Source organism: Durio zibethinus, chromosome 21 (assembly GCF_047325235.1).
Source record: "Durio zibethinus cultivar Kanyao isolate XHJ-2024 chromosome 21, ASM4732523v1, whole genome shotgun sequence".
Lineage (NCBI taxonomy): Eukaryota > Viridiplantae > Streptophyta > Magnoliopsida > Malvales > Malvaceae > Durio > Durio zibethinus.
The window spans coordinates 20,034,668-20,049,575 of NC_143182.1; the positions used below are offsets into that span (position 1 = coordinate 20,034,668).

The following is a 14,908-nucleotide window of genomic DNA, read 5'->3' on the forward strand; positions in this document are numbered from 1 at the left end:
TAGAGAAAGGAAAGTTGAAAAATCTTTTTTTATAAAAAGGCTATTATGTTTATCTTTTTATTAATACTAAAAACTTAATAAAAAAAAACTTAAGCAGATTATAATTATCATGTAATTTTTTCAAAGTCATCTTTTTTTTCAAGTAAGTTTCATATATATCTTTCAATATAAAATTTTTTTATAATTTTTTGGTAATTTGATTTTGAAGAATGGTTGAATATAAATAGATATATTTCTTGAGTTTATGAAATGTTAGATTAACTCAAAATTCATCAATGTATATTTGTAAAATATCTTCTTATTTTACTTTATTAAAAATCATTGATATAACAATAATTATGAGGTCAGACAATATAACAAATATATCATAATCCAAAAATGCTCTAAAATTATAGGCAATGAAAGATTATAATTGAAAAAACTTATTATAATGAATTATTTCCTCTCTTTTTCACTCTTTATCTAAACAATAATTGTTAAATTTTTTTTTTATTAATTTTAATTATCCAAACAAGAGTTACATATATTCTTTTTTTTTTAAAAAAAAAACTTTCTTTTCCTTTCTTTTTCTTTCCTTTTCTTTTCTTTATTAATATTTATCCAAACAAAGAAAATAAAAAATGAAAGGTGGTGGGAACATGGATATTCCACCAGTCCATGGGGAAATGAACCATGATTTCAGGGTGATTGGTTTCTGGGAAATTAGATTTTCTTGCACAGAAAAACTGGGAAACCAGCTTGTTGTTTGAAATGAACTCAATTATTTATTTATATTTGGGATAGACAATACATGAATGGTATTAACTTTTACTATATATTTGCAAATCCAAAAATTACACTGTAGTGCAAGAATGGATAGCTATAAATGGCAACAAAAGATAGCATAGATACGTGCAAAAATAAATAATTAATAAACTATTTACTCCCTAAGGCTGTGATGATGGCTGGAGCTCTGCTCTGAATTCACAAGGCATGGAAGAACCTGCTGTTCACCCCTGCCCTGTATAGCTGCAGCTCAGATGTAGTAGTAATTGTAATCTCGATGTTGGCTGGCGCAAAGAGCGCATCTCCTTCGGCAACTATATCTTCCCTTGATCCACTATGCAATGTTCCCTCCCCGACAAAGGCAAGGAAAATAGAAGGGCCAGGGATGGCTGGAAAAACTGTTGATGCTCCTTTTGGAAGAATGCAATGATCAACCTCAAACTCGTCGAAGGGTGGGAGATACCTTGTTATGTACGGACTCAATGGAAATCCTTTCAGGATTTCAGGATAGCCCTGGAACAGAAACAACAAAAATCAGAATTTGAACTTCCGTTACCTTTGAGTTCATAGAACAAATACTAAGTCACTAATCAATCCACAATAGCCACCTCTGCATAAGGCATGATTCTACAGCCCCGCAAACAGAATGTCAACTTCAAAGTATCACCGGAGTATTAAAGTTAACATGATTTCCAGGGAAAATTAATATCTTGAGTCAAGCTGATTATGCGGGAAAATACGTGAAGCAAAACAATTAGACCAAAGCCTCTTCTATCAAAATGGGTAATTGTTCGTCAAGCGAAATGTCTTTTCTAAATCCAAGCACGTGCATAAATTTTTACTTGATGTTATCAATCAAAACAGCCCCATCAGAAAAGATAAACAAATGTTGCTAATCGAGTCATGTAGAAATAAAGCACTTCGCAGTGGCATCCTATCATCAAAGATCAGCGTTATGAATTATTTACTCTCAAATATAAAATGTTCAAAACCTTATTAAATACTTGTACCTGCTTATATGAGAGCATGGAACAAAGAGTTTGGATATCACAATGCTTGGGAGTAAGACCAGCCCGGACAACATTGTCTGACGTTGCCATGCATTCAATGCATTCACCACTCAAGTATGCATGGGGCTCATTTGCCCCAAGATACAATGCTTCACCAGGACTAAGTTTCACATAATTGAAAAAGAAGGCAGATATGACACCTATGTCACCTGGGTATTGCTTTTGCAAGTGCAACACCAACTTTTCCTTCTCAGTTAGACACCTCAACTGATGCAAGAAAAAGAAATGAAGAGTAATATCAAGCAAAGATCAATGATATAAGCAGGAGAGAAAAAAAGGGAAGAAAAACTATACAGAGCAGCTACTATTTAACAACTTTACAATCTGGAAAGAGAAAGAGAACAATATCTAGCAAAGCTAGTAGTACTATAAAAATAAATTAATTGATTATTAGAAAAATCTTATATGCCTGGCCAACAAGGGAAAAAAATCTACCATGCACCCTTTGCAGCCAACTTTATAATATAGCTTTCTACCTGGTTGATTTCACTATACATAATCAACATAGAGCTATGCAAAATAAGCTGAATATACCGGTTTAAGCTCACAACTTAGCTGCTTGAATAAGCAATGTGGTAGGATTTTGACCATCAGGAAAACTTAATTAGATGAACTTTTTCATGTCAATACACCCAGGTATTATTCAAGTGACATTTATGCATTAGAGTGGTAAATAGCAGAAGATCCCCAAAATCAAAGCCTAGAAGGAAAATCAGTTTGTTACTGTCAAAATCAAAATTTTCTTCATACAGTTAGAGGTTTTTCTTTAAATAAATAAAGATTTGGTTAGGATCCATTTTGCCATATGCTGGCAGAAGTCTAAAACAGACTAATACAGAACTTGTTTTCAGGTGTTCAGGACAGCCATTTTATGAAGGAACACTAAAAGAAAGGACCTCATGAATGTTCCCTGTCCAGGTCATGTTTCTAAAGAACATAATTAAGTCATGACCCTTGATTCCTTTCTTAGTTTTATGACTCTACACGGTAAGGAAAAAAATTCTATACTGATGAAATTTCTGCTGACCTGACTTTCCATGTGCAGCCGATTTTTCAGTTTTGATATTGCTTCAGTTGTCATCTCCTTGGTAGCTGACATTAGTTGGGTAAAAACTGACCGCAGAGCAGATTTTACTTTCTCTGCCCCATCTCGCTCATCAATATCTAAGACTTGGTTTGCTGATGCAGTGCCAACCAATTCTACAATCTCAGGAACATCTTCAAGCACACCCTTAAGCTCCTGCAAATAAGATAGATACTTCCTTTGAATAATAACTATAGTTGAGATAAGCACCAGAAAATGTTAAATAAACAGACAAGTTGCATAGTTCAGCTAAACCAAATAACATGTAAGTTTTGGAAAAAGCACATAAATAGTACCTGCAATCTCAAGTTATTTCAGACATAATTTGGAAATAATTGAATATAAGCAGAAGAAAAAAAAGGTTTGAGGAAACACATGAAGATTGATATTTTTTCACATTTAAAAAATTTTTTCCCCAACATGCAGAAGCACTATGGAATTGCTTGATAGGTATCAAACTTTTCTAAAATATGATGACCTGATAACTTTCCTGGAGCATTATAATAAGTAGCTCATATATATAAAAATTAAGCTTTAAAATATTAATAAATCCCTCTAATATCAATAGACATGAGAACATCCTGATGCAATGACATTAAATTTTACCAAAATGAGAGCAAGTATAATACTTATAACCCTGCCATTTAGGCCAAAACTTAGAGGCCAAAACAAGTCAGGCCAGAAACAAGGGATTTAACTTTCATGAAAAGTTAAAATCAATTATCTTAGTCATCCATATCATTTCCCCAATAGTTATTCAGCATGATTACAACTTCAAAGAGCATAGATGATACATTTAGTTGCAAAAGGTAATTACCAATGACTATCATGTATCCCTACTAAGAGAATTTTATGAAACATAAAGACAATCAGCAGGAGAGCAATATTATAAGAACTAAAAGTTGCAGTAAAAATTGAGCATGATTCATGTAGTACCTCAAGAGAAATGAACCCACAAAGCGCCCTGAACTCAGTTATTGCCAAAGCCATCTCAGGTTTGTGATTACCATCCTTATAGAGATTTGGCTGCAACTTATGCAATTCTTTTGCCAATTCTTTATCCGGATGCGCCTGTATTGACAGGGCTTTTGCCACTGAAAGTACCTATATTACAACATATTGGCATAACCACTGAACCAAATTAGACAATTTACAGACAAACTTGCTAATATTTTAGTTAATGTTATGCTGATATCCATTTTCCACTCTCAAGCCTAATTCTCTGGCATGAACTACCCAAGAACCATTCCAATATCCAGTTGTTTAAATTTAAATTGAAATCAAAACCACCCAAAAATCAAATTTTAAACTTATAGATACCAAAAAAAAAAAAAAAAAAAAAACCAAGAACACCATAACGAATCAAAATTCAGTTACATCCAACTTAAAACCAAAATAATGGTAAAAAAAAAAAGGAACTTTTTATATGAATGGCGAAAATTCAATTTCCATTAAAACACAAAAGACAAAACCTTTAAAGAGAAAACCCACCAACTCAATAATCGAAATTCAATTTTCCAGTAATAAAAAGAAAGAGAAAGAAAGTGCACAAATCCAAGTAAAAAAAACAGGAACAAACCTTGAACAAAAAGGGAAGATCAGACCCCCACTTTTCCAAAACCTTATGACCAAGCACATTTGGATTCTGCCCAATCCACTCCTTTAAACCCAAATTTCCTCCTTCTTCTCCATCGGCCAAAAAACTTGGTCCTGAGTCGTGGGTTCCCATCCAAAACTCAGCATAAGGCCTGTCAGGCTCAACCTCAACCCCAGAATTCAAAGCCAAGAGCCTCGCCACCTGTGCCTCCGCCCCACATCTTCCCCAATCGTAGTTTTGCACCCAAGCTCTTAACCGCCTCAACTTATCAGCATTAGCTTTTGCCATTATTGAAATGGGAAAAAGAAAAATAGACAAAAAAAACAAATTTTTATGTCAAAAAAAAAAAAGAAAAAGACTAGTGGAGAAAGATGAGAAGGAAGGCAATGGGCATTGTTTGCTGTTATTTGAAGAGTTTGAAAGGGCAACAATAGAGAGGGAAACAAGTTGGAAAAGAGAGAGAGATTCGAAGAAAAGAAGGTGGGGTCTTTAACTATGACTCTGCTTTGCTTTGTTTGCAGTTTCTTTCGTTCTCATCTAATCCTCCCATTTCTGCACGAAATTTCCATGCCCTCTTTTTTCACGTTCCCAGTTCCCTTTTCTTTGGGCCAATCTTTGGTTCTCATTTTAAATACTTAAAATAAAGTAAATATGATCAATGCCAAGTTGTTTTATTTTCCTAATTTTTACTCCAGTTATAATTTTTCTTTATTTGTGGGTTACAAATGAGAAAACCTGAGCTGCAACTAGTTGTTTGTTTCTTGACTAAAAGAATAAAAAAAGTCAACTCTCATTGACTTTTTAAAATGAGATTTTAAATTTTAATTTGTATTGCATAACTTTTAGAATAAATTATTTATTTTTAATTTATATTCAAATTTATACTCTAATAAGTCTTTAATATAAATTAATTTTTTATTTAAAATAAAGATTTATTTAGATATAAATAAAAAGATAAGAGTTTTTTTTAGATATAATATAAGTATAAAAATTTATTTAAAAATAAATAGTTAATGTAATGAATGGTACTTGAATTATAGTAAAATTTTAATATAATACTTGAATTTTAATGTGGTAGCTAAATTATAAATTTATTAACTAATATAATATTTTAAAAGTTGTTTGTACATCATATATCATTATTTGAAATTAATCATATTAAAGTTGAGTATCATATTAGTTAATAAATTTATTATTCATATATCACATTAAAAAATTTTTAAATTTAGATACCACATTAAATATTTTTTTATAATTAAAGGATCATTCATAGCATTAATCCAAAAAAAAAAATTTAAAGATTTTTTTTAATATTCAAAGATTTCTTTGATATGTCCACCAAATTTTTTAGTTGTAACTAGAATCTTTAACTTATGGCATGTTAAGATTTAGTTTGACTTATCTATTGTAATCACGAATTACAACTAAGAAAATTCACCCAAATCATAAAAGTAACGAAAATGTGCTTTAACAATTAAGAGAAATAATTTCATCTTAATAAATTTTTTTACCTCATTTGTTTTATAATCAAAGTATGTTTTTAATGGAACACTAATAAGCCTAAATTTTTATAATTTTCAAAAAATTATTCACCCTTTTGATGTGACAAAAAAAATTATATACTTCATTTTAAACATTGTATTCATAAATAAATTGATCTATCATAATTTAACAATTTTCATCATTAAACTATCTAATGAAATTTTGTCGTATCAAAGTATTAAAAATTCTTGAATATAACGAGGATATTATTTTTAAAATTTGATTCAAGTACCAATTCTTAATAAATAAATCTAGTTATTTGTATATTCATGTTATATAAAATATTAGTAATTCATGTGTTTATATTTTTTTACATAAAAATTAAATATCATAATTTATATCGGTACAAAAAATACAAAATGTATTTATCAATTTTATTAAATTCATGATAATTTTTGTTAAAATTTTAATTATGTTACATTTATTTTTTATATTATGTTTATACCATATTATTATATCATATTTTTAATTATCAAATTTATTAATATATATATATATATATTGTTCAAGAACTCAAACTCAATTACAATAAGAAGTTATATATTTTTTATTTAAAATAATAATAATTACTATAAAAATTAATATTAAGATTATTATTATCACCTTACGAACTTTTCTAGTTAAGATTGTCTGCTACATGTCCCCAACCATTGGTTGTGAAAACTACAAGGGATGACCCAAACCATCCTCGAGAAATTAAAAAAATAAACAAAAGAAAAAAGAAAAATCAATATTTAATAAAAGTTTAATTAAAACCGGCATTTATTCTCGCGAGAGATTTTGATAAAATCGAAGAAAATATCGACAGAGAAGGGAAAGGCATTGAAATTCTCGAACCTGCAAAATCGGAAAGGAAAAAGGCGTTGACAAGGTCACCAACGGATAGACATCGTTATAATCAATTACGTGTCGGTGGAGATTCTGTGTTCGTCGATTAGTTTTTTTTATTTCTGTCATTTCATGACTTTGGTTGGGACCCACTTGCCATGTGGTCCACTCCTGAAAAATAGAATTATAATTAATTTTTTTACTATGATACTGAATTAACTGCCAATTATTCCACGTGGCAGGATAAATGCTTTACGTGGCAGTTAGACTTTCGTTCAATAATGGTTGGACTTCAAAAAAGTGTGGGTTAAAGAAAAAGGAAAATTTAGGTGAAAAAAAGTGGGGAAAAAATTGAGGCGCACGTGAAGTAAAGGAATTTCCACGTTGTCCAGCGGCAAGATCCAATGTGCCTTTTTTTTTTGTTGTTCGAAGTTTTCTTTTTTCAGTTAATTAAATTACTTAATAAATTTAAAAAATAATAAATAATAAGGGTTTATAATATTAATTTGAGGTATTAAAAAATAAATGCTGCGTTTGTTGTTTAGGAAAAGAATGGCTATGGCAGGTAGGAAACTTGGGATAATTCTTAAGCCAAATAGAATGGGTATATTCCGTTTTAAAGGAGATTAGATTTAAACAAATATTTTTAAAAAATAATATTTAATAATTTTAATTTCTTTCTCTATCTTCGTATTGTAATTTCCTTTATAAAAAATTAATAATAATGAATGTTTTCTCTCAAGATAAAGCTATTGCACTACTCAAAAGTGTCATGTATCACAAAACAAGCAACATGGAGAATTACACCATTTATAGACATCAATCATCTAGAATCATATAACTTTTTCTTGTCTTAATGAATGGAAATGAATCAGACTTTTACACTACTTGTTAGAGAGATGAACCATTGATGAGCTACATGAGTAATATACACCAATGCATGCTTTGATAGTAAGAATATAATAGCCTAGCTTCTCTGATCATGACATTAGTTTATTTATTTATTATTTTCTAATGTTGCATCACATTCACATGTAATGTGAAACTTCATTTAATTCTTTTTTAATTTCCTAATTATCCACTTCTAACTTCCTATTTTTTATATTTAATTATTTGGCTGAAGAAGCAAATGAGACCCTAATTTAATGATAAAGAGAATGTCCTAAAACCTTAAGGTCTTAAGTTCAAATTTTACTGTATGAATTTAGTTGTTTAATTAAATTAAAATTTATTAATTGATTATTCAATGATGTAATAGTTGATTATATAAATATAATACTTGATTATGAGTGTAACTTTAAAAAAAAATTATTTGGTTGAAGAAAAAATTACCCGCATGAACCTATCCAAACCCAATGCAAAACCACCATTTATAAATAATTATAAAAGTTGATAACCACCAATATTTTTCTTAGAAAGGACATACAACATTGAAAATTAAATTACACAAGTTGGCTTGAATCCAACTTGGATATATTACAAAAACGTTATTACTTCATCATCCCTAATATATTTGTCTCAAACTGACTTTTTTTTCAAATAAATTCAACTTTGATAATTATTTTTAAAAAATTACATGACAATAAATTTTGCAAAAAGATCTGAAAGTTTTGAATTCATAACTCTTCAAAACATATTCTTTTAAAATCCATATGATATTTTAGAATTAATATTTTTTAAAAACTATTAAGACATCGTTATCTACTACCAATTGGTGTTTACATTCTTAACATAATCAAACACAAATATAAGAAAATTTTTTGCACATTTCTTATATATATATATATATATATATATTGGCATAGACATGGTCAAAAACCTGTGTCAGTAAGGTCAATATAATAATAGTATTATTATCTTTTTTATTTACAATACAACATTGGCAAAATTAAATATATAAAAGAAAATATTCCACAATATAATGATGAAATCAATCAATTATAAATTGTATCAAACTCATATATAACATATAAAGATAATTAAGGAACAAAATTATTGTTGATAATTAAGTGCTAACAACAAAGTGAAAAAAAGATAATTTCATTTGAAAATGTGATTAATAAAAGATTACTAGAAATACATGCTATAAAATTTTCAACTCACGGTAGACACTCATTTTTTAGTAAGCTTCAATCTCGAACTAACCCTATATAAACCCTAGCCATTACAAGAACATGGACAGACAGAGATAGGGATAAAAGGGAGTAATCAGAATTAAAAATTTTTTTGGAGAAGCTTTAGCTTTTAGTAGGAAGTGTTTGGGAAATTCATGGCTTAGATTGGAGGATTAGTTTTTTTAGGGATTTTTTTTTTGTATATTATGGGAATTTTTTGGAAATTCTAGAATTAGGTTAAATTTTTTGACAAAAATGTTGGGGAGATAAACCATACTCGGAGCCTATAGGAGCATACCAAAGAGCTCATACATACATATTAGACACCACTTGGGCCCAAAAGTTCAAGTTATTAGGTTCTTGGGTCCTTCATGCATATATAAGATATCTCATTTAAATTTTCTAATGATGTGAGATTCTTTACTCACATGTGAACCATATCCCAACAATCTCCCCCGTTCACTTGTGAGTTTTAATCAAGTTTCACCTCAACTCTCTCATGCAAGTAAGTCCTTATTAACACCTCTTTTGGGCTAGGTAACCTTACAACTCTAGTGTGCTTTTGGGCCAAGGCATAGCACTCAACCTGGGTGCCTAGGTTGTCTCAGTGCTCCATCAAGCTTACACTTCAAGTTGACTCAACACATTATCCACTTAGGTGTTTCACTTCTGCATATTATCATATACTCGCTACATTCAAGTTGAATCTTTTAATACCAGCATTCAAGCACATGAAGTTAATGGATGAGACTAACCTCCAATCTATCAATAATTTCTTTTAATATCGGTGTTTAAGTATATGAAATTGATAAACGCAACCAACCTTTGATATGCCAATAATCTCCCCTCCAGTAACACTACTGAGACTTGAACCCGTGACTTTTGGCTCTGATACCACTTGTTGGAGAGATAAATCATACTTAGAGCCCATGGGAGCACACCAGAGAACCCATACATAAATGTTGGACACCATTTGAGCTCAAAAGTTTAAGTTATTAGGTTCTTGGATCTTTCATATATATATAGGATATCTTATTCAGATTTTCTAATGATGTGAGATTCTTTACTCATATGTGAACCATATCCCAATAGAAAATTCAAGTTTTTCGGTGACTTTTTGACGAAAAATTCAATTTTTAGTGATAAAACCCAAAAATTGACTAGTTTTTTTTATAACTTTTGACAAAAAATGGTAATAAAAAATCGCATAGAGTGAGAAACAAAAGAGTAGAGAGAGAAAAAAAAGTGATTTGAGAAAAAAAAAGATTTTAGGCCTTTTACACTGCCTAAAAATGATGCCATTTTGAGTTAAGTAGGATCCGCGTGTTTTTCTTTAGTCCGACTCGACTTACAGCACCTCGACCCATTTACCTACTTCACTTAGTTGCTGATGAGCTATTGAATCGAGCTGCTCTTGCCATCTTTATCTCTGAAGTTGCATTCTGTTCAAGTCCAGCTGAGCCGAGCTAAGGTTTTTATTTCTATTTACCTATTTATTATTTATTTGTTTATTTATTTTTTGCTTATTTATTTATTGATTAAATTGAAATCATTTATTTAATTAAAAATTCTTTAATTTTCCAATAATTTCTAAAAATGAAAAAAAAAAACATTTTTAGGAAAATTTGAAAATATCAATTTATCTTGGAAATGAAAATTTTACAATGTTGATAAGAAAAGTTGAAAGTATCAATTTTTTTTAAATAAAAATTTCAAAAAAAGTATTTTTGAGGAAAAGTTGAAAATATCAAATTTTCTTGAAAATAAAAATAAAAAAAAGCATTTTTTAGGAAAAGTTAAAAGTATTAACTTTCCTTGAAATAAAAATTTTAAAAAAAGGTAAAAAAAGGTATTTTTGAGGAAAATTTGAAAATATCAAATTTTCTTGAAAATAAAAATTTTGAAAAGTATTTTTGAGAAAAAGTTGAAAGTATCAAATTTTCTTGAAAATAAAAATTTCAAAAAAGTTATTTTTTAGGAAAAGTTGAAAGTATCAAGTTTCCTTGAAAATAAAAATTAAAAAAATATATTTTTGAGGAAAAGTTAAAAGTATCAACTTTCCTTGAAAATAAAAATTTTGAAAAAAAATATTTTTGAGGAAAAGTTGAAAATATCAATTTTCATTAAAAATAAAAATTTCGAAAAAGTATTTTTGAGGAAAAGTTGAAAGTATCAATTTTTCTTGAAAATAAAAATTGCAAAAAGCATTTTTGGAGGAAAAGTTAAAAGTATCAATTTTTCTTGAAAATAAAAATTTCAAAATGCCTTAAGAAAAAGTTGAAAATATCAATTTTTCTTGTATAAAGGCATGAATTTTTTAAATAAAATAAAATAAAATAATGAAAGAGATCCCTATCAAAGGTTAAAGCATTATTTTTTTCCTTTCTTGAAATTTTTTTAATGTTAAATAATTCAACAACGAAGCCTCTATAAAAGAAACAATAGTTTTCTTGTATACTCTTGAGGTGAGAGAATTTTTTTTAATTTTCTACCAAAGTATTGGAGTCAATTATGAATAATTTTTAATAATTAATTACTTGATAAAATTTTTAAGGCTTAATGGATAACATGAAATCGAGCTAGTACCATTTTTCGATAGGTATTGTGGGGCACTATAACCTTTCTCACACGTAACTGTACTCCCGGACCTAGTTCTAGTTTCACAGACATTGAATCTACTTTTTAAAGATACTTAAGTTAAACTTAAGATTTCTCTTTAAAAAAAGATAAATTCAATTAGGTGACCAATTGTACCTAAATAAAAAAGATTGGTGGCGACTCCTTAAGTCAATGTCTAGTGACAGGTTCACTAACCTATACATTATAACAGTTAGGCAACTCCACTAGGGACAAGCCGAAAGTCAAGCTAGCAAATAAATTTGTGTTATCCAAAAGCCTAATAAAATTAGATTTTTTGTAAAGGTTTTTTATTCATTTACTTTGCTAACTATGTCATTCATATGCATGTGTATAACATGAGCTATATAGCCGAGCTCCGTCCCTCTAGGAGGAAGTAAAGTACCTATGCTTTTTCGAAGTTTCAATGCCTCCGCAGTGGCTAGTGAAATACTCCCACTCAAATTAAATCTTTTTTCGTTTGTAACCTGTAATAGGTAAGGATTGGGGTGCCTTACTAGTCTGTGATGGACAATGATGTAAGGAGCAATTTGGGAACCTCTAAATTTTTAACCTTTAAACCATATATAATAAACCTTGAAAGTGCCTAACCTACAGATAGAGCCATATCCTACCCTTTAAATTGACCAAAAGCTTATGATTCATTCTTTTATTATGTATGATGTTTTAATTTATTTATTTATATTTCTCTTTCTTATCCAGTGTACTAATCTTCTTTCTTATTCTTTTTGCATGATTCATACTCATATCATGAAGTTGCATAAAGAATATTTGCCTGAAAAGATAATTTTCAACAAAGAGTTTTTTCATGGATTCCACAAAATGACTTGTCTGCATTTTATCGGTATTGGCTCTTTGCTAGTCACCACATGAGGTAAAGGTTTAGTCTGAAAAAATCTAACAAAAAGAGGAGAATTGTCTACCAGTTGGCCATGTTTCTACCTTGTCTCAAAAAACATCCATCATTCTCAAACAAAATAATCTATAAGACTTGGTTGATATATAAAAGAAGATGAGTCCATCAAAATGAGAGAATTTTTGCTAGATACATAGACATATAGCACACCTTCTTACAATGAATGTGGAGAATCAACTAATTAGGGCTACGGTGTAATTTTGAGATCTTTCATAGAAGTGTTTCATCTTCAATAAAGTTGATATGACACATACCATTAAAGAATATTCTACTCTGTTGGGACTGCACCTCAAGGCTCTTAATAAAATATACGTTAAAAAACATAAATTAAGATTTCGTAAGAATCTGACCCATCTTATAGGCATAAACAAGAAGATCATGGATTTTCATATAAAGAAAAAATAAGAACAAGTTTGCTTACCTTGAAAGTTCTTTCATGATTTCTTAGTTCAAAAATGTCAATGAAGAGTAAGGGTTAGATGTGTTTGCCTTAGCCATGTACAGAATGGTGATTTTTTCAAAAGTTTTGGGTTATATTGAGATAGCAGTGGTTGACTTCTTTGAAAGTGTGGTAAATAGCTACAATCTTTCAACAGTAATATTAGTAGAAACTATTAAATCGTTGAGTTACTATTGCCAGAATAAAAGGTGTTTCATAGGTTGTATACAACTATTGTATCTATGGATGAAAAGCCACTTTGAATGTAAAAGAAGTGCATTATCAAAGCTTTATTTCTACAATCGAGCTTTAATTAAAGAATTCTATAAAAGTGAGTGGCTAGAACAAAAGTCTAAAAAAGAGTGGATAGCTTTCTTACAAAAACTAACAATCACTGAAGTGAGATGATTGGTCCTATAGATGAATCATGAACCCATGCTATATTAGTGTAGAGATAAGACCGTGGTTTCATTTTCGGGTTTATGAGAGGTAACAAGTTATGCACCATTTTTAGTGAAAAGACAGTTTGAGGCGGAACAATTCATTCCTATGACACATAAACTTTATCAGTAAAATTTTTCTTACAGTGAATCAAAAGCATTTCAGAAGATGAATGATGTAATTAAAGTATGAAAAAACCCCCCATAGGGTTAGTCTTGGACTTTTTACTGATTAAGTCATTCTTGAGTACTTGGTCTAGAGAATAAGATGAGGAAGAGAAGTTGTATTCACTCATGAAAGTTTTAACAACCAACAAGAAAAAAACTTGAAGAAATACCATCAGAATTAGAGCTTGTGAAAAAAGAGTTTGAAATCGAAAAAGATAAGCTAAAGTAAAAAATCCAGAAACTTTAAGAGGAGAAGGATTAATGAAAAGATAAAGCTAAAAAACATAAAGTTAAAGTTTACAAGATTGCTAGAGAACAAGATACAGTTGTTAAAAACCTAGTGGAGCTACACCAGGAATATAAGAGATTGTATGTGAAGGTGAAAGCCAAAGAGATAATAATTATTGAGCTGACTAATGAGAATAAGCGATTGAAGCAAGAATATGTTGAATTGAAGAAAAAACGTATCTAGGTGCAGACAAAAAAAAAACATGTTGAATAGTTATTTAAGTAGGTTGAGACAAAGGTTAAATGAACAATAAAATTATATTGATGTATTGGTTAGAGAACATGGAGAATTATTATAGCAAGTATGGTGTGGTAAAAGGGAAAACCTAAAGAGATAGAGGTATATCGAGCACTTAACAACCCAAATTTGTAAAAGGGTATGTAAGGCAGAAGAAATGGTTGAAGAGGCAGAAGTACTGAAACAAGTGGTGGCCCTAGTAGGGAAACATGAACAGCGTTTGCTAAACTTCATTAAGGAAGTGAGAGATCAGTATGAGTAGATCAAGCGATTCTATGGTTATAATTCTAGGATGATAAATTCTATGTAAACAAAGTTCTTTGAAATAAATGAAATCTTTTGGTTGAACACTGTTTTAAGGCAAATACTTTTGCATGCATGCATTTTCATTCATTACATTTAACAAAATAACCATCTTAAGTTTTCATGAGATAGTCATATAAACTTGCTAATTCTGAGATATGGTATTCAAGGTTCAAGGATAGCTCGACCGTTAACAAATTCAAGCCTACTTGTACGTCACTCGTATAATACTCGATGTCATAATGATTGTGAGACTGACTGACTAAAAGAATTTTAAAATCAATGAAAATAGAATGAGTCACCACTAATCTTTTTTAGGGTGTGATTGGCCATCCAAAAGTTTATCTTTTTAATAAAACTATAAAAACAGGTTTAAAGTTTATAAAAAAGATAAATTTCAATTTACGAAAATCAGGTTGGGTCCGAGAGTCAGTTACATGTGGGGAAAGATTAGCACCCCCACAATGCCTATAAATTGG

General features: G+C 29.7%; 1 protein-coding gene across 1 annotated transcript; it reads right to left on the reverse strand.

Moving 5' to 3' along the window:
* Positions 1–780: 780 nt before the first annotated feature.
* Positions 781–5,176, reverse strand: LOC111305749 (mannose-6-phosphate isomerase 1-like). Its single transcript, XM_022903519.2, has 5 exons — positions 4,499–5,176; positions 3,856–4,023; positions 2,863–3,075; positions 1,776–2,042; positions 781–1,278 (listed from the first exon to the last, which is right to left on the reverse strand). Exons 1-5 carry the CDS (start codon positions 4,802–4,804, stop codon positions 964–966), a joined length of 1,269 nt encoding a protein of 422 aa, XP_022759254.1. The 5' UTR covers positions 4,805–5,176; the 3' UTR covers positions 781–963.
* Between the last annotated feature and the right edge of the window lie 9,732 nt (positions 5,177–14,908).